At 49.3% G+C, this 27,674-nt stretch overlaps 1 protein-coding gene, 1 long non-coding RNA gene and 1 pseudogene across 7 annotated transcripts in view; 2 read left to right on the top strand and 1 right to left on the bottom strand.

Annotated features, from left to right (window-relative positions):
- The first annotated feature begins 251 nt into the window (after positions 1–251).
- On the top strand, positions 252–3,281 carry LOC142847991 (large ribosomal subunit protein eL29 pseudogene; annotated as a pseudogene).
- A 1,008-nt stretch (positions 3,282–4,289) lies between these two features.
- Positions 4,290–27,674, bottom strand: part of Fancc (FA complementation group C) — a 99,573-nt gene continuing 76,188 nt past the window's right edge. For 3 of the 6 annotated variants that reach the window (XM_075969382.1, XM_075969386.1, XM_075969388.1), the window contains 8 exons: positions 22,607–22,659; positions 21,302–21,401; positions 19,872–20,021; positions 18,996–19,071; positions 16,906–16,987; positions 14,573–14,747; positions 10,587–10,790; positions 4,291–6,173 (listed from right to left, as the gene is read on the bottom strand). In XM_075969382.1, coding sequence (XP_075825497.1) covers positions 6,027–6,173; positions 10,587–10,790; positions 14,573–14,747; positions 16,906–16,987; positions 18,996–19,071; positions 19,872–20,021; positions 21,302–21,401; positions 22,607–22,659 — 987 coding nt within the window. In that variant the 3' untranslated portion in view covers positions 4,291–6,026. Of the gene's footprint in view, positions 6,174–10,586; positions 10,791–14,572; positions 14,748–16,905; positions 16,988–18,995; positions 19,072–19,871; positions 20,022–21,301; positions 21,402–22,606; positions 22,660–27,674 lie in introns of all 6 variants that reach the window. The other 3 variants (XM_075969383.1, XM_075969385.1, XM_075969384.1) reach the window with 3 other exon arrangements.
- Positions 18,965–21,994, top strand: LOC142847992 (uncharacterized). Its single transcript, XR_012910346.1, has 5 exons — positions 18,965–19,047; positions 19,321–19,462; positions 19,803–19,921; positions 21,323–21,415; positions 21,852–21,994. It is a non-coding gene; the product is annotated as an uncharacterized LOC142847992 (long non-coding RNA).

Below are 27,674 nucleotides of genomic sequence, written 5' to 3'. Positions count from 1 at the left end.
CCCACTGTCTGGATGAGATAACCCGTGGGAGAAGTGTAGGCTTCTAAACCTGGTGGAGTTTCCATCTTTGAGAGGCTGGAAGGAGCAAAGCCACCTGGGACTACAGAACCTCACCTCATTCCTGACCTCACACTTCAGTGCTGAAGTCTCTGGAGGCTCAGCAGCACAGCCCCGCAAAGGATGGAGACAGCTGTGAGGTTTGCTCAGGGGTGGGAGGCTTTGGGAAGGTGGGGGTTGTGGAATAGGGATGGTGACTGGACAAGGCTGGGCACACGGCAGATGGAGCCCAAGTCCTCAGGATGCATGGCGGAACACATGGCTCCAGCTAGAGAGATGCTGGACTGCGAGGACTGGGAAAAAGCAGTGAAAGTGTCACCATGCTGACGAAGGCACAGGGAATGCAGATGTCTCCTTTAAAGTTGCAGATGGCCTTTGACCTGTTTTACTCAGCACTGTTTGACAAAACCCCTCCTAAATCAACCAAGAAGCTGACTTTGTGTACAGGAGACCACAGCCTTCCTGCTTCCTTCCTCCTCCTCCCTTTTCCTTCTTCCTCCCTCCTCCCATTTCTTTCTCCACAGATAGGACGTGCACACAAGCAGACACTCTGAAAACTGGACAGCTTCCTCTCTGTTTACCTCATCTCTGCCTCAGCCAATCACTGTAAGAACTCCCATTCCTACAATTACCCCCAGCAGAGGCGTCTCCACCATGGTCGAGCAAGCACACAGACCAGCATCCTGCCTTGGAGCAGCAATGGTGCCCTTCACAAATTCCAAAGTCTGTGCCACCCAAGTCTTAGAGGAGATGGTGCCCCTTAGGACACCTTCAGATCCTCCCACCCCCACTTCTCTGGAGTTGGGACGACAGACACGCACCACTACATCTGAACCCACAGTGCTGGGTTTATCCCCTGCCTTCCCTCATTCCTAAACCATCCCTAGGCTCCCTGCACGAGATGATGTGGACTAGAAATGGTTGAATGCTGTGCTAAGTGGGAATGAGGAAGAAAAAAGTTTGAACAAGGTCAGTAAGCACATTCTTTTAAGGCATTTCTATTGCAGTTAGTCGACTCCTCGGGTAAAGAATCCATGGACACAGTAGTTACACATTTGGATTATTTTCATGCAATAGACACATTTGGTTCACGTACGCACTTTGTCGGAGTCCTCTGTTCCATCACTGGTCTCTTCTGGAACTGGGCAGGAAAGCTGTTCTCATCTGTTAGCCACATGCTAACCTGGATGACAGAGCCAGGCCTTGGGTATGCTTTCCTTCCCAAGCTCTGCTCACCTCACTTAGCAGGGCTCCCCACAATGTTAGCTATACCCTAGAGCTCTGGTTCTGTGTATGCAGAGTTACTAGCATCTGAGGGAACTTCAATGTGCTTGCCGCTGGAATCCAGGGCATGTGAGATGGGAAAGGACACCTGAAGAGCTGTGTATTACAGGGAGGACAGACAATAATTTAGATTTTAGTGGTTTAATTGTGGTAAAATATTCACAACATAGAATTCACTGCTTTGCTGTTTTGGCAGCAGACGTCAGTGCTGGTGACACCACCATCTGTATTCTGAACTTCCTCTTACCAAACAGAATCTCATTTGTACTCTGATAGAAGACTAACCTTGCTCTTCTCTTTCTCTTCCAGTCGCAGGCACTTCGGGAGCCGCCGATTACCGTCCAGCCATGGCCAAGTCCAAGAACCACACCACACACAACAGTCCCGGAAATGGCACAGAAACGGCATCAAGAAACCCCGGTCACAAAGATACGAATCTCTCAAGGGGGTTGACCCCAAGTTCCTGAGGAACATGCGCTTTGCCAAGAAGCACAACAAGAAAGGCCTGAAGAAGATGCAGGCAAATAATGCAAAGGCCATGAGCGCACGTGCGGAGGCCATCAAGGCTCTGGTGAAGCCCCAGGTGGTGAAGCCCCAGGTGCCAAAGGGCCCCACCTGCAAACTCACCCATCTGGCTTTAATTGCTCACCCCAAGCTTGGGAAGCGGATTAGAAGCTACATGGCCAGGGGTCGTAGGCTCCAAAAAACAAAGCCCAAGGTTCAAGCCAAGGCAGAGGCCTCAGCTGCAGCTCAGGCTCCCAAAGGTGCCCAGGCCCCTGTGAAGGCCCCGTAAAAAAGGTCGCAGTCTTCCAGTGTGAAGACAGATGGACTGGTGTGAACACCTACACAGTATTTGCGGATGTTCAGGACCTTATGCTGTTTTTACAAATAAACTTGAGGCAAGTTCTGTTAAAAAAAAAAAAAAAAGACTAACCTCATCCCCTGCTCTCCCAAGTCCCTGAAGGCACCACTAGACTATCATGAGCTTCTCTGTTCTAGGGTTGGTGTGTGAATGCTGCAATGTTCTTTAGCATCTGTCTAGCCGGTCTAGCTTAGCTAACATCTTCCATATTGGAATCTGTGAGGTTTGCATTAGTAAGAATTTTGTATTTATAATTATCCTGCACGTGCGTGTGATGTGGAGGTGAGTGCGGCGCTCGTGAGAGATCAGAGGACAACTGAGTGGTCTCAGGTCTCTCCGACTCACCATGCCGGGCGTGTAGTGCCTTCATCTGCTGAGCCATCTCAGAAGCTGCATCCCTTCTGTACACGTGACTGGCTGTCATTTGTGTGCAGCGACACTGTATCACCCCAGTCTTCAGTGACTGGACACCGCTGTACAGGTCCCACCCGAATGCTCACCTTACCTTCTTTGGGGTAAGTGAACACAGGTGGATTCTGGATGTGACTGTTACCGTACTGTTTCTAGATGTGCACTCAAGTTTAGCATGTGTTGACTGCAGTCAACAAAGGCAGTGACTCCCTGCCTGTCAAAGCCTTTCTACAGACCTCCAGCACACTGTGGAGCTATAACTCTACTCGCTTGCATTCTCTAACACAACGGTAAGTCCCTTTCCAGTGTTTAGAAAATGTTTGTATTTTCCCATCATGTTCAATGTTTTGTGCTTTCTCAGTCTCTTGGGTTGGTGGCCATTTCTTACTGATTTGTCTAAGAAGTTTCAAATTTAGAGAAGTGATTTTTTGTTTGTTTTGAGGCAGGATTTCTCTGTGTAGCCCTGGCTGTCCTAGGATTCACTCTGTAGACCAGGCTGGCCTTGAACCCAGAGACCTGCCTGCCTGGCTGGAGCAGTGGTTTTTGGTCCTATGTGGCCTATGCTTTTCCAGGTCATTGTTTGTAGTCAGGAAGCTTTCTTTTGTTTATGCAAACAGCCAGTTTTGTCAGTCTTCTGTGGTTTTTGGTTTTCTGTCTTCTGTAGAGAGGACAACCAGGTGTGGCATCTGGAATGTCTGATGTATTGGTCCACAACACTGAGGGAGGGGTGCTTCTAGCTCAGCCCTACAGCAAAATACAGCAACCACAGTACTGGTTACACCTCATTTGAGAAGAACTTCTTGCCAACATCCCTCTGCTCATCCCTCTGTGCTGCTGGGCTGCTTCCTGGGTCTGGGAGAGCCATGGGGGCCTCCCTAGCTATAGACCCTTCCTGCTTTCTAGGCCACAACTGTGGTATCAGCTCAAGACCTGCCTTTCTGCCACAACAGGAACAAGGCCTTTGTCCTTTGGGCCTGACTTGTTAGTAGCTAGTTGCCCTTCTTTGCTTAGCAGGGGCTTCTGCTTGGCACACTTAGTGTTGTGTTCTGTGGCCTGGGCACGATTTCCTGCCCTCTGGAGACTCCCCAGAATGTCCTGGGATGCTCTAGGTGAGAAGTGCCCCATAAGTGCATCAGGACTAGAAGAATCAACCACGGGACTGAAGCCTGGACCTGTTTTCATGCTTTCAAAACCCACTAAGCATCAGTCGCCCTGCTAGAGCTGCACAGCAGGTCTGCAGTCGGCAGGGCAGGCACACGCACACCCGCCAGGTCTGCAGTCGGCAGGGCAGGCACACGCACACCCGCCAGGTCTGCAGTCGGCAGGGCAGGCACACGCACACCCGCCAGGTCTGCAGTCGGCAGGGCAGGCACACGCACACCCGCCAGGTCTGCAGTCGGCAGGTCAGGCATGCACACCCACGCTCTGCTGACTTTACACACCCAGTTTCCTTTCCCACCCCTGTGGACTTGATGCTGTGTGTGGACCACTGAGGACAGTGCCAGTCCTTTCTACAGAAAGGTACAGTGTTTTCTGTATCACACCACACAGTTCCCACCCATATGCGGGGTGCAAAAGGTGTGTGCCCGAAAGGGTTAGAGGAGGGGGTTTATCTGGTGGGTGGAACAAACGAGGGCCTGGTTTTTAGATGCTTATTTTGTCTTAACGTTGGATTGTGGGCTGTGAATGGCTTCTGATGGCTAATGGCTCATAATGGTTTCGTAAAACCCAGACTTCATGTTAAAGTTCGGCATCTAGCTAGGAGCAGCACCGTACTCTGGTTGGAAAGGGAGGGAAAGAAAGAGGGAAGCACACACTGTTCATTCATTCCGCATGTTCCTCGGACTAGGCTGTCCTGGGTTCTGTGGCACTAGGAAATACCTTGCCAACCATGCACCATCCATGTCTCTGTGGTACTTTTCTCTGCCTCCTCTATCCCTAGACTTCAGACCATTAGGAGGAAATAGGCTAAGAAGCAAACACCATTACAAGGAGCTGGCTACCTGGAGCTCAGATATGAGAGTCTTATCTGTGATCAGGTGTCCTGGTATGCCATGTCAGGTGACTGAGCAACCAGGGAACTGACTCAAGATGCTTGGCACAGTTCACCCAGACTGGTCATGACTGAGTGGGCTGAGTCATAGGGAAGCAGAGTGGACATGATCCCATCCTTCCTGAACGAGGAGGGACACGCATGTGTGAACACACAGGGAGAAGAAAATGGTTGTGCTGTCCTTTGTTCTTCCATTCAGAACAGACAGTAACTCAGCAACTCTATCTGAGGTGCGTGTGGTTATAATAAAGTTTGGCTTACACGGAACACGAAACCTAACTCTAAGGACACACACATCTCTCTGCCTTCCCCAGAACAGAACCCCAGCTTGTCCTGAAGGTGAGTCACAATTGGTCTTTTCCAAGCCAGGCCTAAGGTTTGTAAGACTCGAAGCTTTTACAGGTAGGACCGGGACGGTTTTTACTCTTTGGGAAACATTGACTATAAAATTAAGTACAAGTTTTTATTTAGAATGGAACAGGTAAGTCCAGCCCCATCCTCATGTGAGCAGCTTGGCAATGCAGTGGGCCCATCAGCAGGGTGGGTAAGACGGACCGAGCAAGCATGCTGGTCAGTGGTTTCCCTGGCTGCTGACAGCCCAGATGCACAAATGCAAGAGAAAGCCAGCGCCCTCCACTTTAGGCCACAGTGCCTCGATGCAACTGTGACGGCAGCCAGCACGTCCCCCCAGGCAGAGGTGCTGAGCACTGAAGCCGATCTGCACGTGGGCAGCGGTTCTTGTTGCAAGTCCACAGGACCGCAGCTTGGTGGCCTCTGCTCACTCGCCCAGCATTCCCATCTACAGCAAGTGGAGAGGAGAGACTTACGAATTTTCAGTTCCCAAATCCTCTCTCTGTTTTACTAGACACGGGCCACCCAAGAGGTTGGGTTTGGGTTTGTTTGTTGCCTTCCTGGGGCATGGGGAGGAGGAAGCACTGACCCTTCCCTGGCCACCTCTGCTCCCTCGGCTGCAATGGATGCACTGCAGCATGGCTGCGCTGCGGAGCAAAGGAGGCAGGCGCTCAACTGTGCGGCGCAGCCTCATCCTCTCCAGGGCTCCGGTCTCCGGCCACTGGGCAGCTCCCCATCACTGGCAGTGTCATCAGAACAGGAAGGACGAAGCGAGTCAGCAAACTAGCCAGAGCTGGCTGTCACCATGCAGGCTCACCCGAGACTGGGACGTGACAGATGACCCGGGCCCTCCCTGGCCAGCGGGCACCAAGTGCCCTGGAGGAGTCGTGCATCACTGAACTGGGCCAAGGCACAGATGTGGTCAGCACTCTCCTGGTTCTGGACCCCACAGACAGTGTCCTCACCAGACAGACTCCCATGCAGGCCCTGTGCTTTCTGTGCTGCCTGCTAGACCCGAGCTGGGCCTGGGCTCAGCTCCTGAAGGAGCTCTCCGGCCAGTTTTCGTGAGGCTTCGGCACAAAGGAGATCCGATCTATGCAAGATCTGGTCAAGAAAGCCAACAATTTCATGGGTGATAGCATCTGTGTGGGCCATCTGCAATGAAGAAAGAAAGGAAAGATGAGGACACTACCTGGGGACCCCTCTGTCTGGTACACTCAGAGTGAGGCTGCAGGGGAAGTAGGTTCACCTCTGCTTTGTTTACAAGGTGATTATCAAAGCATGTCTGTCCCCAGCCCCCCCCCCCAAACAGTGGGGCCAATTCCTGATGGCCAACCTCCCCACAGGAGTTCACACACAAGCAGGGTGGAGGCAGCAGGACTTCCCAGCTCACTGCCACAGCTTTGGGATTATGTGCTGTAAGAGCAGGCAGCCCTCATCGCTGCCCCCCAGAACCACACTTGAGACTCTCAAATATCACCTGTGCAGGACGTTGACCAGGATTCCTTTCAGGTACAGCAGCATAGGAGCCCCGAGTTTGGAGAAAGACACATCTGTTGTGAGTGGGGCAAACAAGAACCTGCAGGCTTAGCCCCAGCTCAGCTTCCTCTTGTCTCACCAGGTCACTTTCTCTAGGGTGACCCGAGGTTCGCCATACCTTTGTGGCTTTTAGCCTTCACTGGCTGGCCCATAGCGCAGCCCTTCCTCCCTGGTCCTACTCTGGCCACCAGTAAAGTGAAGCATGCTGGTCAGGGCTGCAGTCTCTGCATCTGCACCTGCACACCTTGGCCATGGTGCTGAGGCCATGCTCCAGCCTGGACGCATCTGCAGGCCCTTGGCATCTGACTGGTCACTACCAGGTTGTGACTGAAGAGTCACAGGTCTGTGGTGCTGCGATGGCCTTCATTTAGAGGCGGCCTCTGTCCTTCCTGGTGCACCAGTCCCTAGATGCCTTAAAGAGCTAATGTATGTCTAGACTCTGGGCAGAGACTGCCTCCCACTCAGGGGCAGGCAATCACTATACAGCATAACCTCCCACTTTTCCCCAGCATGGCGTCACAGAAACATGCCCTGCTGGCCTGAACCACGGCAGTCTGTACAGGGTTTAAGCATAGCAAGTGCAGCAACTTTAGAGCTGTTTCCCCATCTCAGACCGATGCGGGAGGAAGTGCAGTGAAGACAAGAAAGAGGAGGTTCACAAAATGCAGTGAGGGCAGGCAGGGTGGAGGGCTCCAAAAAGACCCATCCTGGCACCAGTCAGTGCCAGAGGGTGGGAGCTGCAGCAGGAGACAGCCAGGGTTCGGAGGTCAGCCTACCAGAGGAGGGGTCTGACAGGAAAATCCGTGCAGGAAAGGCCTGTGGGATCACCAACTCTGGAAGCTGCTGCTCCTGTCTGTAATTTCCCATGTGCAAAAGCAGCTGTGATGTCTCCCCAATACCTGCACTGTATTGATATCATGTGGTGTGTATATGTAATCTCATGGTTGCCTCTCAGTCTTGGGGACATGATCTGTGGAGGGTCAGGATGATGACTTGTCATTAAGCTGCATAACTTGGATATACAGAAAATATACTAGGATACGCTTCATAACTAGATCTATTGTCCCACAAGGACTGCAAGACACTTAAAAGCCTGCATTGTTCCTTTTACAGACTAAATCAAGAAAACAGTTTCTCCCACTCTATCCTAAGCCACACATTCTTACCTCAGAGCAAGTTCAAACTAGACTGAATGTTTCTGTAAACGGATCATAAGTTAAAACCTTTACAGATACGCACACGGTGAGAGTTACAGATGTCTAACCAAGGTTATTAACACAAAACAACACAAAAAAAATTCAGACCAATTTTTTGCTTGCCAAGTCTGGCCAATAAAACCTGACTCCCTTGTGCAGATCTGTCTGCAGCTTGCCTCACCCAGGCACTGTGCCGCAGCCTCTGGTCACAGTCTTACGCCTAAAACCGTGAACCTTGAACCGCCACGGTAAATGGCTCGGCTCCTTATTTACCCAAGGAATATGCTATGACCAAGGAGCTTTTTTTCTACTGCTCAAGCGTCCTGTAAAAAAATCATTTAAGCTGGGTGAACAGAGAAGTAAGAGAGAACTGGGATGGAGAACTGAAACACAGGAGAACCAGGAAGAACTAGAACCTAGGAGACAATTAGAGGACAGAAAAACAGACAAAGAGCATGACCTGAGCAACCCATACCCTCAGATAAAAGCACAACAAAAACCAAAAAGGCAAAGACCCTTAAGTTCAGGTTTGCTACACTGTGGAGTTTTTTCTTTGAACCCTGGCTGTAGCCTTGGGAGCTGGACAACAAGCATGTCAGGGCAGAGAAAGAAGCCAGAGCAGATGGCTACTGAGGTCTGTGGCAAGTCAGAAGGCCCAAACCAGAAAGAGAAGCCAGGAACGCAGCAGGAGCCACCCCCGGGCTGAAGCTGGAGACACTGCTCCAGCGGGAGGAGGCTGAAGGCAGCCACTGCCAGCTCTGAGTTTACATTCGTCTGCCCTAGGCCGGGCTCCTTGGGCGGTGACACCCGCACTGCTCTTATAGAAGGGCTCTCTGTTGCATGTAGATGACTCCTGCCATTGACTGGGATGGGGTCAGAAGCCCCTCTAAAGGCAGGGTGTGTGTTATTAACAGTTCTATCTGTAAGGACAGTCCCTGGTGGCCTGCTGGATGCCAGGATGGATCACTTGGAGGAACCAGCGTATGGCTTTCTCTGCACGCTAGGCAGCTCAACTGACCTGGGTTTCTGGGATGCTACAGCACCTGCTGTAGATTAGCACTGTTAGTGGGTGGCTGGAACAGGCCTGATCAGGTGTGTGCTGCACAAGGCCCAACTCCCCTCAGAAGTCTCTGTGGGAGTGGGGAATGTGGCCTGTCTTGAATATGGAAATGTTGCTGGAACACCAATCAGAGGGCTGGTATGTCCAGGAAATTTTGCTGGGGTCCTTTCTCACATCTTAGTCGGTGCCTAGGCTGTAGTCTGTGAGGGCGACAGGACTGAAAAGCAGGGGGGATGTGTGGCCCTGGAAGACGTCACAGAGGTAGTGAGCAGTTATGACGAGGTCAGAGTTCCCACTTCCATGATTTAGAAGCGCCTACTATCAACTGCATCAGACCTGGTAATCCGTGGTGTGTCTGCACAGCCACCTGTGCCTATCCGGTCATGCATGCCTTCTTGCTCCTGTTAACAGCTGACAATTCTGGTACACAGATGCCTGTCTAAGCCTCTGCCATTGGGTGTGTGACACGGTGCCATGGGCACCTCCCCAGGTGTGTGACACGGTGCCATGGGCACCTCCCCAAGTGTGATGGTAACACGGTGCCATGGGCACCTCCCCAAGTGTGATGGTAACACGGTGCCATGGGCACCTCCCCAGGTGTGTGCCATGGTGCCACGGGCACCTTCCCAGGTGTGATGGTAACACAGTGCCACGGGGCATCTTCCCCAGTGCTTGTGAACATTCACACATCTTCCGTGGAGAAGAAAGTGTCAATTCCTTCACCCATCTTTTAGTGAGGTGGTTTAGCTTTGTTCTCAGTTCTAAGAATCTTTACATATTTAGAATAGGTAACTCCTGCCAGATACCCCCAACTGATTTTCTCCATTCTGAGAGCCAGCTGTGTGCTCTGATAGTTCCCTTTGATGCACAGGCTGCAAACTTACATACAGCCCAATGTTTCTGTCTTTTCCTTTTGTTGTGTGGGGTTTTTTTTTGTTGTTGTTGTTGTTACTTTTTTGAGACAGGGTTTCTCAGTAGCTTTGGAGCCTGTCCTGGAACTAGCTCTGTAGACCAGGCTGGTCTCGAACTCACAGAGATCCACCTGCCTCTGCCTCCCGAGTGCTGGGATTAAAGGCGTGCGCCACCACCGCCCGGCCCTTTTGTTGTTTTTGGTGTCACGTTCAAAACGCTACTGCAAGGTCTTGTGTCACCATTGGACACACTTCCGGCCAACCCCTTTACAAAGCCGTCAATGCATGTGTGCTTCCAGAAGACTCTCTAACTAGCTATTATCTTCCCAAGAGACTCGTGTGCTAGGGCTTGGTGCTCAACTGCTAGTACTATTTGGGAGGCCCTGGAAACTATCTGGAGGAAGAGGCCCACTGGGGAAGTCCTTAGGGATGTCTCCATTCCGCTGTTTCTTGAACACCACAGGTAGACAGCCCTACCATACATTCTCGCCACAGTGATCTACCTTGCCTGCCCAGCACCACATAGCTACGTGAAAGCAAAATACAGAACAACTCCCTTGCAGCTGTTTGTCTCACTTTAGCTTTCCTTTTGCTGTGACCAATGTATTAGCCAAAGCCTCTCTCTGCTGAAGTAATGGCCTTGTCGCTACTTAGGAGCATGTTGTCACCGGAGCTGGACTTCTCTCCCCAGCATGCGGCAGGTATGTCTTCCCCTCCACGCACCTCCTGAACAGCACGGAGGGTTCTGGGTATGTGCTAACTGTGGCTCTACTGACCTCCATACCCAGGACCCTCTAGGAGGGAACCTACCTTTCACTTAGAGTGTACATACGCGGTGCAGTTTGGAAAAAGAGCGACTTACATGGGTGACAGCTTTCCAGGCAACTGCATGGCCTTCTGGGGTCCAGAGCAAGAGGCTAAGAAGCAGGCGTCTGACAAGCTGTCTGCATACAGGTGGCCTGGGGTCTGCACTGGGAATCTCAGCTGCTTTCTGCAGATCGGCAGCGGAGAGGGGGCCACTTCTGAGCAGCATCAGGAGGCGATTGAGCAATGCCTTCAGCTCCACCTGGGTAGTAAAGTACAGAGGGTGAGACCTTAGAGAGGGTGTGACACTGGTGTGACTCTAGGACTTGTCTGATGCTTCAAAGCCCCAGGGAGAGAGACAGGCACCCAAGCTTCGCTAATTCACACACAGCTCTACATAAACCAAAATGGGCACAATGGAAATTTCTTGACTTTCTTTCCTCTTGCCCACGAAGCAGCCAGGGCGCTATGCCAGGACCTGACCTTTTTTATATGAAGGCAAATGAAGGCAAGTCCTCAGCAGAATGTCGTTAGAATTTTCTTATTGTGGGGAAACAAAAGGCCCCTTGAAGAGGACCCCTCACTATCAGCCACAATCAGCTAGAGCCACAGGCCCACTGGGCGGTGCTGGTAAGAATGCAGGCTGCCCCTGCCTGGGCTGCGAGGTAAGTGCAGGCCACACACACACAAGCACGTCTGTTCTGTTGCAGACACTGGAACAGTTGTTCGTACATGCTCACAGCTCAAGCAGAGGTCACAAGTCTGTGGAATCCACATAATAACAGTGACTGTTCTAAGTCCGTGGGTTGTTTTTGCATAAAAAATATTTATTTCATGTTGAGACTCCTGTGGCTCACAGAGCGAGGCAGAAGCTGGGGGCTGCAGAGATGCTGCGCAGGACATCGCATCCAAGGTCCGTCCTGCAGAAAGGCTCCGCCGACCTGTTCTGAGAATTCCCACGGCTGCTTCTGTGGGTCTGCAAGTTTAGGCCCCACTCAGAGCCATCTGTCAGGGATAATGGCTCCTGACAAGACTGTGAGAAAGGAACCACAGCGTTCTCCACTGAGGGAGCAGTGTTCCCTGGATGGCCACCACCTCGGCCAATGACATCTCTGGAGTCTGCAAACTCTGAGCACTCCGGGAGAGAAGCTTCTCTCTGCCTGTACTAGACGCTGTTCTGTCCACACTGACTGCACCTCACGTGCCTTCTGTGTCTAGATGCTTCTATAAGGGAGGCATGTGCTCTTTGAAGTATTTTCTTATTTTCGTTCTACATTATAAAAATTTACTTTTGCTCACTATGGAAAACATGAAGATGAAGGAATGATGAACAATCCCCCACTCATCCTCTGGAGGCATCCCCATGCTTCATGCATTGGGAGTAATTGTTTCCTGCCCCTCTCCTACATATTCACGTGTACCATGAGCCAGCCGCATGCCTGAGCACTACCTGGTAATGAGACTCTTCCTGGCAACGTGCTAGTCCACTTCAACACTAGCAGCTTATGCAAGCTCAGAGCATTTCAGCTCCTGCAGCTATGACTCTGCTTTGACGCCCACTGTGTGCAAGCAGCTGTGTGAATCTCTGCCTTTCCAGAAGATTCCTACAAGTGAGAAGACAGTGTCTGAAGGGTGCGAGGCCCTGACCAAGCCAAAGGGTACCTAGAATACAGTCTTCAGAGCCAGAGCAGACGAACACAGCTGGCAGAGGTGCACCCTAGGCAGGACAGGTGTTCTCTGGCCCAAGGCTGGCCAACAGAGGGCTGTCTGCCGCTGAGTGACTGTGACTTACGGGTTTAACATCAGCAAACTCCAGAGGTTCTGGCTTCTAGTACTAGGCAGTGGCTGCCCCTGAGTGCCCGGCTAAGGAGGAAAGACAGACAACACAAGCTACTCTGAATGGAGTGGCTGCTTTTATTCAGGTGTCTAATCACCCCAAGAAAGACCGAGGGTTACTTTTTTTTTTTTTTTTGAGACAGAGTTTCTCTGTAGTTTTAGAGCCTGTCCTGGAACTAGCTCTGTAGGCCAGACCTCTAACTCACAGAGATCCACCTGCCTCTGCCTCTGCCTCCTAAGTACTGGGATTAAAGGCGTGCACCACCACTGCCAAGCCCCGAGGCATAGTTTTAAAGAAAAATATTCATGAATCCAAGTTAGCTAGTAGAAAAAGGTGCCAAATGTAGACCTTTCTAGAAACTAAGTCCATTTTAAATAGAAAAAAAAATTATGTGTGCATATGCACACACATGTGCAGCCTAGGTATGCCTTACATGTATGGAGGTCAGAAACCACTTTGGGAGTTGGTTCTTGCCTTCTGTGATGTGCCCCAGGATCAAACTCAGGTTTCCAGGCTTGGCAGCTAAAGGCTTTATTCACTGAACCATCTTGCTTGCCCCTCTAAGTTAAATCTTACAGGACACTACTCTGTATTTCAAAAGTCAGTCTGTATACGTATCTATGCTCCATATGAATTAATATATACCTACCAATTTAGTTCACAAATAATCTAATAATAACAAGTGCTTCATACACCTTCATCATCCTACTACAAGATGAAAGCCATGAACTAGAATTGAGCTTAATCAGTTTAATGTGATAGATATTTGCAATTTTTATTATTTATTTAGTGTATGGGTGGTGTGAGTGACACAGTGTGTGTGAAGTCAGAGGGTAACTCTGGGGAGTTAGATCTCTTTCCATTCTGTGGGTTCTGGGGGTTGAACTCAGGTCAAGTGCCATTATGTGTTGAGTCATCTCACCAGCCCAAATGTGATGTTTTAAAGTGAAGACTGATCCCTTTTGAATTATGCAGCAATCTTCAAATACATATGTGGATAACTTCTTTAATATGCTTCATTCTGATCCAATATTATCCTCAAATTTCAATTCTTTCGAATTCCAAGGTTCATCTTCACCATGTTATGGAAGCCTTTAAGTCAGTGATTCTCAACTTCCTAATGCTGTGACCCCTTAATACAGCTCCTCATGCTGTGGTGACCCCAACCATAAAATTATTTTATTGCTACTTCATAACTAGTTTTGCTACTGTTATGAACTGCACTGTAAATATCTGTGTTTTTCTGATGACCCCTGTGAAGGGGTTGTTTTACACCCACAGCTGGAGAACCACGGCTTTAAACACATGAAACACAAGACTGCGCTAACCTCTGATTCTGGAACTAACAGAAGCACTATTCCATACACACTGAAACCTGTTCCTTTGCATTACTATAGTAAGGGGAAAAGCACTGGAAACCAAGGCTTTGTTTTGTTTTGTTGTATTTCTTTAATTTATTTCCTGTGCATTGGTATTTTCCGTGTGAGACTGTCAGATTCCCTGGAACTGGAGTTACATTATGAGCTGCCATGTGGGTGCTGGGAATTGAACCCAGGTCCTCTGGAAGAACAGCCAGTGCTCTTAACCACTGAGCTGTCTCTCTAGGCCTAGACTGAAGCTTTAAAAGCCAATAAGTAAATGTTTGCAAGGAGGTGACAAAGCTTTAATCAAAACGTGGCTCCCTGAAATAACTACATTCTACATAAATAACAGCATCTTTGCCATAGACAGATGCCCAGTCTTGCGCATAGAAACTCTGTTATTTAGATGACCAAATGGTTACATCATGTGATTCCCTCAGGAGTCTGGCTGATGTCGGAAAATGGTAAGTGAGACTGAAGGAGACTGGCCAGGCTGCTGGGTGTGGGGGAGGGGAGAAGACAGTGGCTCAGGGGCCAGGCTGTCCTGGGACAGAGCAGCGTCTCAGAGCAGCTGTCGTGTCTGCGTGTCATCTCCTAGAGCATGGACCCTGGGGTGAGCATGAGGGCACATGAGGGCAGCTGAGCCACTGAGCAGAACCTGGGATCAAATAACCCTGGGGACAGGAGGCCCAGAGCATGAGAAGCCCGGCGGCTGGGGCAGCCTCGTCTCGGGTCCCTGCGGAGGCAGGAGAACACCATGGTCTGCGAGCTAAGTCACCCAGCACACATGACAAGTGCCCTAAGCCTGAGTGGGCTCAGCAGACGTGAACCAAGTCCTGCACTCACCATGGTCTGTGCTCTCTGCTGTCTCCCATCCTGCGGGCTGTAATAGAACACCACGAGCCACAGCAGGTCTGCAGGGGGCTCAGCTTCCTCCCTCAGCAGCTGCTCCATGGCCAGGTCAACCCATCCTCCAAAGTGGGTCAACAAAAACCAGCTCTCGAAGGGGTCTCCCTGGGACCTGGAACAGAGCAAGACACACATGGCAGCCTCGATTCGATCCTCGTCCTTTTGTTCACAGTAACTTTAATGTTTGTGAACTAGTACTTTAAATTGTACTTACCCACTGAAGAAAGAAAGACCCTCAGAGACAAACTGGATTCAGAAAACCTTTGTGTCTCACCTAAGCCCATCACAGGACAAACCCAGGGAACATGCAATGATATTTATGTCTTTATATCCAGGTACCTATAGGATTTTAGGCTCTGAGAGAGATCTGGGGACTGTGGGGGGCAGCATGAGGAGGAAGTGGTTCTGGTAGTGTAATGTGTGTGGGGGTGCACTCTGTTTCAGCTCTGCAGTCCTGACAGTCCCAGCACTACAAGGGTAGAACAGCCTAAGCTCCTGAGGAGAACCTTCGTTCAACAGGAGCATCATGGCCTCTGCAGTGTCTGCAGGACTTGTGGAGTCCCCACGTTCTAAGCATGGTTCTTGCCTTCTAGTCACTGTCCTATACCTCCCTTAGAACGAGTGATTTCTATGTTTTAAATCATGTTTGCAGGACTGAAGGGAAGAGGAAGACAGGTGCCACCCTGTCAGAGGAGGGTGACATCACTGCACAGGCTGAAGGAGCAGGGCTGCACAAGTCCCTCCCCCCTCCCACAGACCTCATCAGCGAGTACACTGAGTAGCCAACCCTACTCACAATACGGCCCTGTCTGGGCTGACCTCCCCCTCTCTTCTTCCGGGGGGGGGGGGGTCTTACAGCTGTTCCACACCCTTTCCTATAAGATACCTCAAGGCTCACTGAGTGCACAGGCACTGGCAATGACCCCACCCGAACACCAGCCTTTGTGTGAGCTGTTATAAGAATCTGCCAGGGAGGAGTGTTTGATGGAGAAAGCATTCAATCATACATGTGAGCACAGCAGCACCCACGGTGCGGTCTCGATCATGCATGTGAGCACAGCAGCACCCACTGTGCGGTCTCGATCATGCATGTGAGCACAGCAGCACCCACTGTGCGGTCTCGATCATGCATGTGAGCACAGCAGCACCCACTGTGCGGTCTCGATCATGCATGTGAGCACAGCAGCACCCACGGTGCGGTCTCGATCATACATGTGAGCACAGCAGCACCCACGGTGCGGTCTCGATCATGCATGTGAGCACAGCAGCACCCACTGTGCGGTCTCGATCATGCATGTGAGCACAGCAGCACCCACTGTGCGGTCTCGATCATGCATGTGAGCACAGCAGCACCCACGGTGCGGTCTCGATCATACATGTGAGCACAGCAGCACCCACGGTGCGGTCTCGATCATGCATGTGAGCACAGCAGCACCCACTGTGCGGTCTCGATCATGCATGTGAGCACAGCAGCACCCATGGTGCGGTCTCGATCATGCATGTGAGCACAGCAGCACCCACTGTGCGGTCTCGATCATGCATGTGAGCACAGCAGCACCTACACTCGGCACTCTAGAGGAACTCGGAGAGGGGACAAGAGGGCCTTGGGCAAATGAAGAACACGCAGTTATTTATCGTCTGGACATGAGCAAGCTCAGGACTGGAGGCACTATGAGCTGGGGGCGAGCCTGTGTGGGAATGCTTTTGGAGAGCAGCACCAGGAGGGGGGCCTCCACCATGCTGCCTGTTCGCTTTGGAGACGTATTATTTTTACATTTATATGTGTGTCTGTGCATGTAAGTGGCCACAAAGCCCCCAAAGGGGCATCAGAACCTCTGGACCTAGAGTTACCTACTGTGGGTGTCAGGAAACGACTGAGTCCCCTACAGAATGCATGTGCTCTGAACCACTCAGCCATCTCTCTAGCCTTAGAGAGATTAGAGAAATAATGGCAAGGAATAAAAGGGGGTGGCATACAAACAGTTAACATTTCCTCCTTCTGATCAGGAGCTCAGTCTTCTTCCTAGAGAACCAGGGACAGCTTCATGTGGTAGCCAGGGGCTCAACATGTGGGGGCGCTGTTCATTTCTGGAGCCTCTCTCCTTTGCAGACCTTACTAAAACTGACTATGTAGATGCCCTTGCAATGCTGGCTGCTCACTCTGACCCACACTTTCTCCACTTCTCACTCACTGACAGTCGTGTGCTTGTCTGAGAGGGGTCGAGCAAAGCCTTCAGCTGCCAACCTGCTCAAAGAGGTCAGGTGCTTACCCATGAGTGTGGTCTTCAACTGCTTCTCTGAGGAGCTGGGAAATGTGCAGCAGAGGCTGGAGCCGATGTCTCTGTGGGATAGCTGTGGGTGGAGAGAAGTCAGGGGGAACTGAAGGAAAGCCAAACCCATGGGGAGACGCCCGCAGCTTAGACTGAAAGCATTGTGCAGAAATGCCCCCGCCCCCGCCATTCACAGAACCCATGTCATACTTGTCTCAGCCAGGATCTGTCTCTGAGTCAAACTTCAGTTTCTTTTGTTGTCTTGTTTGAGACAGGGTCTTACTATTATAGCCCAGGCTGGCCTTGAATTTACTATTTGTCCGCCTCTGCCTTCCAGGAACCAGGACTATAGCCCTGCATGCCATGCCTGATTTCAGGTGTCTTTACCTAGAGTACACAAAAGTCAGGAAATCTTGGCTAGCCTTGTTGCAGATGCTCTGCATTTTTCTTCTTTCCGTATTCTGGCTCTGTCTCAAATTTGTGACATCAAAATACTATTCAATATGGTCCATTGATCAAGGACAAGAAATGGCTAGCTCAACTGTTTTGCTGGGGTGTGATTAGGCTAAGGAAAAAGCACAAACAACCGTGCAAACAAACAGAACTTGTGTGTGTGTCTGGTTTCACACCTGCCTCTGACCATCTGATCTGCATGTATCTGTAGCTAAGATCAACCACGGACAGCTCCAGAGGTAGAGAAGCCACAACTGCTGGACCCACAGCAGCCCCTCTCTGAGGCCAATGGCATTTCCTCCTTCTAGTACTAAGTACGACTTTTCTTCTCCTATAGTGTGAAGTTCATCAGCAGTGACTTTTTACGACCCAGGACCTCACCGTGAAGGACAGTTCTGATGAGCAAGCTTACACACTCCTCTCTCAATGTGTAGGTAGGATCAATGCCTAGCTGCTCAGTTTTTGCTTAAAGTCACTTGCAGTCTTTGGGGGATGGGAAGGCAGACAACTTGAGTTCATGCTATGAAACATGACTGCATCCAGGTCTCAGAACCTATGCTCCAGTGTGTTAGGAGCCTCAGGCTTACACAGTGGGCTAAGGACAGTCACGGTCCTACTTTTCTCTTCTGCTGACACCTTTTCCTACTGCGTCCCCACTGCTGACGCCTTTTCCTACCACGTCCCCACTGCTGATGTCCCCACTGCTGACGCCTTTTCCTACTGCGTCCCCACTGCTGATGTCCCCACTGCTGACGCCTTTTCCTACTGCATCCCCACTGCTGATGTCCCCACTGCTGACGCCTTTTCCTACTGCGTCCCCACTGGAAAAAAAGAAAAAGAAAGAGGAGAAGGATGACTGCTCCTAAGTATGGTGGAAGAGAAGATTTCAAAACCACCATGCAGGCATCCCACTGAAGCCAATGTGGTCACCCCATCCCAGCTCTGCCAGAGGGCTCTGTCACGTAAGTCACCTTGGGCAGAACCCTACATCTTACAGAAATAGGTAAAGGTATTTAGACTTTGTAAAATGCCTTGAAACTCTCGACTGTCCGCTTACCTCAAACAGATCTTACTCAAGTATGGGGGAAAGAAGCCATAGTGGCCACAGCAGGGAAACATGAGTCTCCTTCATCCTTCCCTTCCTGTCACAGCCTTGTTACAGACTGTCAGCTGGCGTCAGAGGGAAAAGGCTCCTTTATGTTCCATAGCTGAGACATTCCCTAAACATGAGCTCATAGACACAGTGCAGATCAACACCAGATTACAGACATGGCCTAGAGTGGCAGATGAATCAGAAAACACTGGAGCCTAACAATAGAATTTTACTGAATCTTTTCAAAATCTTCTCCTTGGCTTGGATGAAAAAAAATCTCCCTGAAATTCAGTGCCCTCATCCTTCACTTTATCCTTTGTTCTATAACAAGGCTGCATGGAGAAAGAAAACAAACAAAGCCGCTGTTGCATTCTGACTCAGCCTGTCCCTGAGCCTCAGCAAAGCTGCTATGGATGGACAATCCCAGCAGCTGGGCTCTCTTCTTTTCCCTTATCACCCCTGGAAGTGAAGCAGTATTTTCTGAGGAGGAAGAGAAGACCTGGGAGGCAGCCACTGTGACACAGGCGAAGGCACCTCAACTCACCTTCTGGGCGCTGGGACAGCATGGCAGTGAGGGATGGAGCACCGTATGGGAAGTAGGTCTTGAGGGAAAACTTCATCTACAAGAGTCAAAATGGAAGTGGCATGAACGCTGGGACTGGGGGGCGGTGAGAATAAACCTCTGGCTGCCTCAGCCCCAGAGACCAGACCCATTGTCCTAACACAGCAGAAGGTATCCTCATTTTATAATCTCTTAAGAGGCCAAACAACATCTTCTGGAACTTAGGGCAGTCACATCATCTTGCTGCCATTTTTACCGAAGTTTCTGCTCACACAAGTCCAGCCACAAACGTTATCTTCTATTTCAGAGAGAGCTGCTAACACTTATGGGACAGGACCTCACTGTGGCATTGATGACAACCAAAAGCAGCCCTACACTAAGAGCATAAGGCTGTGCATACCAACTGCATCTCCCAAGGGCATGGAGGTTTTGCAATAAAACTAACACAGGTAAAGTCTACAACACACGAGTTACAGGTTCTAAGTATAAAGCTTGAGAATCTTGGGTGAGCATGTGAATCCCCCTGACCAGAACCTCCTCATGACACACAGAATGCTGCTGTCACCCTGGGGAGTAGGTCAACCGCCGAACCCTAGGCTTGCAATCAATATTTTAATTTCAACAGAGATCAAGAATTACACCCCAAATTGCGCACAGACAGACACACCAAGTATGCATGCTTCTGATCTAGTCTTCCCGGTTACAGGACTCATGCACCAGGAGTTGCTTATCTGCCCTCAAAGATGAGTAGAATTAGCACTGCTATGGACACTCATGTCTTTGTTGCAGGTCTTTGCAAGGGTGAGTACCATGGAAGAGGTAAGCAGTGCTCCATCCCCATCACCGGATGAGAATTACCTGCCAACACTGGGTGCTGTGGAACTCATTGGCTTTAGCTGGTCTGCCTGGTATGAAACGTTCTTTCACACATGGTTGATTCTGAGCTTGCTCTGTACGGCAGGTGATGCTGACCCCATTCCTGTGCTCAGCAACAATTTGAATAGCGCTCTGAAGTGTGTGTCCATTAAAAAAAAGCAAAAAACAAAATACTGGCTGTTGCTTCCTACAAAGTTGCAAGAGACAAAGTCTTCCAGGATGAATACTGAAAATGTCCTTGCCTAAAACTAGGGCCCAGGGTGATCTCTTACTCCTAGACATACATGGCAGCAGTCAGTGTCTTAAATCAAAGGCACTGTAACTCCAGTGCAAACCCACAGCACCAAGGCCAGCAGACACTCATGGCAAACTCAGAACAACATTCAAGTCAATGCTGAGAAAAAAACTTTCTCTCATTCTCTGCCCCTACTTGGGCATCCCAGAAGTCCAAACAAGGACAAGGTTTGCCAGAGGCCATTTCCTCCCTGGGGACACCAAGAGTGCAGTAAGGGAGGACGGCACATGCTTACCGCTGTGCTCACAACCGTGAGTGCCACCCAGATGCCAAGCTGGGAATCATCAATGCTGTTTCCCCAGGGAAACAGGGATGGCAAGAATAAGTCACAATGTGTACGGTTGCCTTAGGAAGCAGGAACATCTGCTAAACCCTGAGACCTCCACAGCCTTGGGCTGAACACCCTAGCTCTGCCCTAAGTAAAGCTGCAGACAGCAGCAACAGAGAAAGGTATAGGCAAAGCACCACAAAAACATCCCTGTGAAACAGGAAAATCTCCTGTTTCACACGGTCATTCTAACCAGCCAGCAGCCCTCACAGATGCTGTCCAACCTCTCTGCTGAGGGGAACTTGGAGTCCTTTGATCTACTGGTGGTATCTAACTTCTACTACTTCTTCAAGTCCTTCCCTGTCTCCACCTCCTGTCTATCCAGGGCTCTTGTGGGAACAAAAACAATGACCACTGAGTACACCCAGCCTGCAGTTTCTATAGTACATCCTAGGTAGACTACACAATGTTTCTTGATGGCCACGGGGCCAGCTGCAGACATAAGAACAAGCACAGAGAGCGAGGAGGCAGGGATGAGGGCTAGTGGGGATTCTCCCTCCAGAGAGATGGCCAATGTGAAGACAGAGTCAAGACACAGCAGTGGGCAAATGGTGACAGGCACAGGGTATGGGGGAGGCAGACAGAATCTTTAGTAATTTTCAGTTAAGTGTTTCATCTCTGCAGGAGCTGGGAGTGCAGCCAGTGTCAAAGCACGAGTGAGGCTGTGGGTGGTCTCCAGCACCAGAAGGACACAATTTCTTAGAATAAAGATCCTTTCCACCCATTTCCAAATGTCCACCGCAGCCTCCTTTGCTCTGCAGGGACTGAGCAGCTCACAGTGTGATGTACCTGCTTGTGCTCTTTTTCCAGAGCTTCTGCCAAGCACGACATGAAGACCTGAAGAGCGGCAAGCACCTCTGGGGCTCCGTCGGTCTCCAGCAGCACAGACCTGGAGAGAGCAAGGTGAGATAGTGACACACTGCCCCCACATCACAAATCCATGCCACAGCTTGAGCTGCATCTTAGTTCTCCTGGGTGAAGGCAGGAGGAAGCACCCCTGCCCATGGGCTGGCTTCTGTTCTCAAGCTCCTTAGTGTTCATGGAACACAGCGCCAGCAGCATGTGCTCTGCTTTTGTCACCAGGACAGGACTAGCTGCCTGGAGAGCAACACCCTCGGTCGGAATCAACAGAGGGCTGAGGAATCAGATGTACGTGGGTTTGGTTTCCATCCATATTTATATAATTAACTTTTTTTTAAGAAAAAAAATTTTCTCAAACTTTGACTTAAACAAAGACACTAGCCTGACTTCTTACATCTGTGGCCATTTAAGTTAAAGTTGGTATGTTTTAATGGTAACACAAATGGTGAGGCATTGGTTGTAAAACTTCCCTTCCTAGGTCTAGAGAGATGGCTCAATGTTAAGAGCACTTGCTGCTTTTCCAGAGGAGTTGAATTCAACTGCCAGCCTCCATATCAGGCAGCTCACAACCCTGCACCTCTGCGGGCACCTGCACCCATCTGCATATACCCACACAGACATGCAAACACCTACAGATAATTACAAATAATAAATCTTTAAAAATTCCTTTCCCGGAGCCTGCTGTCTGCCCTGGAGCCCCTCCTCCATGTCTTCTGTGAGAAACGGGTGGCTGAAGGCAGCCCAGACCCCAGCTGCTCCACCCACATGGGGCTGGATGCTTTAGTCTGTCTTTAGGACTGCACTGCTACAGTCGCCATGATCCTCCAGAGCAGAGCCAACCCGGTGTGGTAAACACTCCTTACCTGTCCTCAGGACCCAGAACCACCATGCTGTTGAAATGTGGGCTTGCGCTGCCTTTCAGAAGGCTCTGCTCAGAATAGCTGTGTCTTTGGCAAAGCCCAGTCAGCTCTCCTGTGCTGAAGGGCTGTACTGCTTGCTTAACCTGTGTGCATATTTCACTAATTCAATTCCACTCCTCTACCACTGAGTATATAAAGGTTCAGGAATACCGCCGCGTTCCTACTACTACTGCACACTAACTTCTGAGTTTTCACCACTAACTATCCAAAAAACTCAAGCCTCAAGACAGTCAAAGACTACTGCAAGGATTTCTAATTATGTTTGGAAGCTAAGCATTTTCAGGCTGACTACTCCCAAAGACATTGTATTTACCTGAACATTTCATCTACAATCCTGAAGATGGCAGGATGGCAGGCTGCTTGAGGCTATAAAAGGAAAAGCCCGTGAGACAGTGAAATACAATAGGTGTCCATCAATAGCAACTTTAGATGATCAGGAATACAAGGGGTCTATGGCTGCTCCAGAAAAGGGGCACGGTCCTTTTCTAAGCAAAAAGAGCACTGGGTGCATTGAAAAACTCACACATAAAATGCCAGCAGTGGGCAGAGGCTGTGGGCAAACTTTACTTCTTTTTATATTCCTATTATATCCTCTAATAAGCCCATATATATAGAAAAAAGTAAGTTTCATGAGCAGTTACAAACCACTTTATGACTCAGGCCATGAGACCTGCCTTAGGACCTCCTCAGCTGGCCTAGAGGCACCCCAGCACTGCCTCCACCCCGAATTGTTAATGAGCACTAAGTAAGAAACATGGGTCTTATGCTGGGCATTCAGTGCAGGACAGTTACCAGTTAACAGAAAGCACAGCTGTGACACACCCGGTGACGGCCAGCTCTCTAGCCCTAGAACAGCCTCTTGGTGGGTTCTTGATGGTTCCAATCCAAAGAAGCTGGCTCCCTCAGAGGGCCTTACCAGTGTCCACACATTTTTTTGGTCAGAACATAACACTTGAGTTTATAAGAGATTTTAAAAATCCCATTTTCATTATAAAACTCACAGTGGCACCCAGATATGCATAGGCCAGGCTCTAATGAAGGGAATTTCTGAGTCATTTGTGCTTGCTATGACTAGTTTTGAGAAACATTTCTCATCGCCATCTTAGGCCCTATGCGTCACTTTTCTGAAGAATTCCGAAGAAAGCTCAGTGTCTATCTCCTTGTTAGTTCTGCCAAGGCAGCTTAACTTCAACATGGAGTATGTGCCATCCAGTGGTCATATGTGAGCATTACAGACTGCCATTCAAAAACATTTATGATTTGCAAGTTAATGCTTTCTGACTTTGAAGTAACCACGATTTCTACCCCTTTGTCAGTATACATCTTTATCCAAATGAAGTGAACCTCAGATTCTCATGAACATGTCACCTACTTAAGAAGTGGACGACAGGTTATTTCTTGACTCTGATCTCAGAAAATCATTTAATTTGCCTGCTCCTCAGCCTCACTATAAACACTTAACAGTTGTTAGGGGATTTGGACACAGGCCCAAAAAACACTGAAGGGGTTTCTATGTGATCATAATGGAAAAGTCCAAACAGGAGAAAAGCAAATTGCATGTCTTAAAAGAAATAGAAATCAGCTAAGTTTGCCAGGATAATTCTGTTTTACGTGGGAATGCACCTTCTAGCCCCCCCTCCTCCCAGCCACAAGACCAGACCAGGATTCAGGAAGGTAAAGTCATTTTCTTTTCTCCCAGCCCCACCCTGGCCACTGAACACTGGAGAATCACGTGGGCTGATGGTATGGATTTCTAAATAGTAAAGAAAAAGAAGATGCAGGAGGCACCTGAGTGACCACCAAAACCACAGGAGGACACAAGGAAGGGTGTTCTAACCTAGTTTGTCAAAGAGAAAACTGGATGAGCTTTGCTCTGATGCAATGGTTTCCTTCTAAACAGATCAGCTAGGGATCCCACACACCCTCTCTATGTGGTTGGACTCTACAGGCAGATGTCTTTCTCTGTAAGGACTCTAGATCCGTGGTTTCTCCCAGCTTCACATGCTACTTTAGATTCTACAACAGGAAGAGACAAGCAGACGGGGCACCTCCTGAAATAGCCAGGACAAGGGGTTCACTGAGAGAATCCCTCTCCCCTCCTTACTGGAGGTCTTCCCAGGACATCATTTCAGTGCTGGTACGTTACTTCCTAAAGATCAGAGTATTCCCCAGGTCCCTGTGGCACACTTAAGCCAATTTCCTCACCAGAGCTAGAGCTCTCATGCATGCTTCTCTGAAAGTCAAATTCTGCCTCTTACAGAATCCCTGTGAGAAGGCAGATTTAAATCCTCTGCAGAGTGTTTTACAGGTCATCAGAGGGACATCAAAGGTCACTCTGCATTCCAAGGATCTACAGCTTTGCCCAAAACATGAAATCTGTGCAATTATCTTTTCTACCAAAATGAGGGAAAAGAAAGAGAAAAGGCAAAGATGCCTCAGGTTCCTTCTGCTCCTCTGTTTTTCTCCATCCTCCCAAATCTTGTTCCTTCTCAAACCCTCTCCTCTATCTGACCTAACAATCTTCACATGGTGATGGCTTCATGCCAAGGAAACCACGTCGTCAAGAGACACCAGGACCACTCTACTCCTTTCCTGCCTCCACGTTTCAGTAAGCACTGGAGGGTGGACAGATGATGATGGAGACCTGTGGCCCCCTCCCTCTCCGCTGGGAGCCAGAATGTCTCCATCTTTCCTATAGGTTCCCCCTTCCCAGGACGGCTCATTCCCATCCCTCAGCAGCACTCCGCAAGGAGTCAACATGGACAGCACAGAGCATCAGCGAGAGAGAGGCGGGTAGCTCTGCACCAGGAGCTGTGCGAATGGTCTGGGCTCCAGCTCAACCATGGAGCTCACTAAACTGCTGTTCTCGTCCCAGGGTGTCAAGAGTTGTTACAAGTACCTGACACTCCAGAGAGAACACACAGCAAGTTTCTCAGGAAGAAGACACATTTTTTTTCTATCAACTGTTTTCAGATTGTGTGTGTGTACGTTTGAGAGACAAAGAACTAGAAAGGAAACTCAGGTGATTCACAGAGAAAAGAGAGTGCCTGAGTCTAATGAAGAATCACAGTGAAAGCCACAGTCTTCTTTCACACGGAACCAGCAGGGAAACAACAGCTCAGGTTCAATACTTAAGGATGGATTCTTCTTTCTCGGCCCATTTTAATGTTGTTTGATGTCAGAAAATGGTCATTTGAGAAAGTGAGCTGAGAAGTTTCCCTTCCAATTTGCACACCAGAGGGGAGCCAGCCCCCCCACTCTACTGACAAGAGAGACATCCCTCTTTGTACACAGACATGAGTTAAAAGGTGGTGACTATAGTTATCAGAGACACAAATATATACAAATTCAAACAAAACAAAAATAAAAGCCTCTTCTAAAGGAATATTCCCCATAGGCTTCAACAATAAAAACTCTTTTACCGAGTTAAAAAATGATTTAGCTTTGAAAAAAATCTACCTATATAAAAAAACTTCACATTGATAGTGTAATAGGCCACTTTCATAGATACATACTTTCGTTGTGGCATTTTCTTTTCTATTTTTAAAATGTTAAACATAAAACTAAACAACTCTTCACATTTTAGAATCTATTTTGCTTTAAAAGATTCATGTTTCTTGCAACAAATTTGAGCTTTCTTTTTAATCTTTACCAGATGCTGTTTATACTACAAGCAATTTTTTTCAGTACCCCATAATGCAATTATTGTTTAATTAGTGATAAATCTGTCATTCCTGGGCTTAAAACCTTAACAAGTACCAAATGTGCTCTTATGTTGTAAGTTGACGTGAGGTCTCAGTGTCAGGACAGAGAAGCAGGGGTGCACACTGTGGGATGCCCAGCTCCGCACACTGGACAAACTCTTCCAGCCCTGGTCCCTGTGTCCCGTCACTGCTCACCTTGACCTCTCAGTGGGAGGGGCTGTATAATCCACTGTGTTTTTGTGGTCTGTTTGTGGGCCTCTTCCCCTCCACCTTCCAGTAGCTACAACTACAACCCCAGGAGTGAAGATTATCCTGCACCCTGGCTTTCTTTGGGGACAGTATTGGGGCATCTGGTGCCCTCGTGAGGCTGACACTGGAAAGCGCAGCACAGACATAAGCCCCACGGCACTTTTCTGGTCCACCAAGGCCAAGTCTTCCTCTCCAGCTTTGGTTTAATTACATGTACCACATTAGAGCTCAGGCAGGAAGTACTTCAAGAACACTCATGGAAAGGCAGGGAGAGAAAAGGCTGGAGCACTAGTGAAAGCTGCTCATGTTGAGGACAGGAGTTACCACTTGTATTTTAGCAATGGGATTGTGCAGGGGACTTTCTGGGAAGTTTCGCCTTCTAAGGCCACAGTGACTGCCCTCTGAAGAATTCCTACCGGGCAGAAGGAACACACTGAGGTGTCTGGAGCTCGCAGAGACAAAGATACTTTTTACTGAGCTACCAATTCTTCTAAGTAAGATAATTAATGAGAATAGTCTCCGACTTACAAAAGCCTTACCTGGCCTCCTGCCTTCCATGCACCCCTTCTTTGGGGCAGCTCTTCTAGGCCCTAAAGTGGTGGCTTCTAGAAGGCGGTCAGCTCACAAGGAGTGCATGGAGGGCATGGGAACCAGCGTGCCCCTGGCTTTGGCACGTAGCACAATGCAGCAGCCAAGCACAGGCCACCCTCCCATCCAGTCGGCCCTTTTCATTCAAACTGGGGACCTAAACAATAGCTTTCTGGGCTCCACACACAGCACTGTAACAGGAAAACAAGGCCAGCCTGGGCAAAGAGCAGAGTGCCTAAAGGGCTGCATAATTACAAGTGGCTTTCACTACTTCTGACGTCAGTGTTTAAGGTCAGGTCTGAGGCTACGGATTACGGTCTCCTGCTGACTGCTCTGTCAAAGGAAACACAAGACCATCTGTTTTTGAAACTTTTAGTCTGCAAAGTAAATGACAAACTGGGGTTAATACCCTGATCTATCTGGGGCCACCAACTATGGCAGGCAGCCATGATCTTGGGGCAATGAAGGGTAGAGAACCAAAAGTTGGACCTCAAACATAAACAGGTTTGGGAATGCATTAATATTCACAAGTTTCACACACGTGCACACATCTTGTTTGGAATTAAGGTGACTTGAAACTAGTTTCTTATTATTCATTGTCTTACCAGAAACTGCCAGGCCTCTCAAGTCTCCAAAAGACCAAAGGACATTCAGGGAGGTCATTACACTTTGCACAGCCCTTTTTTATTCTTCTTTTTTCTTTCTTTCTTTCTCTCCCTCTTTCTTTCTCTCTCTCTCTCTCTCTCTCTCTCTCTCTCTCTCTCTCTCTCTCTCTCTCTCTTTCTTTCCCTTCATTTAGGTAACTATAGAATTTCCAGAAATCGTTCTGGATAGTCCCAG

The sequence above is a fragment of the Microtus pennsylvanicus genome, chromosome 4, assembly GCF_037038515.1.
Source record: "Microtus pennsylvanicus isolate mMicPen1 chromosome 4, mMicPen1.hap1, whole genome shotgun sequence".
Lineage (NCBI taxonomy): Eukaryota > Metazoa > Chordata > Mammalia > Rodentia > Cricetidae > Microtus > Microtus pennsylvanicus.
Note: the sequence above shows the minus strand (reverse complement) of the source record. Positions and strands in the feature narration are given on the sequence as shown.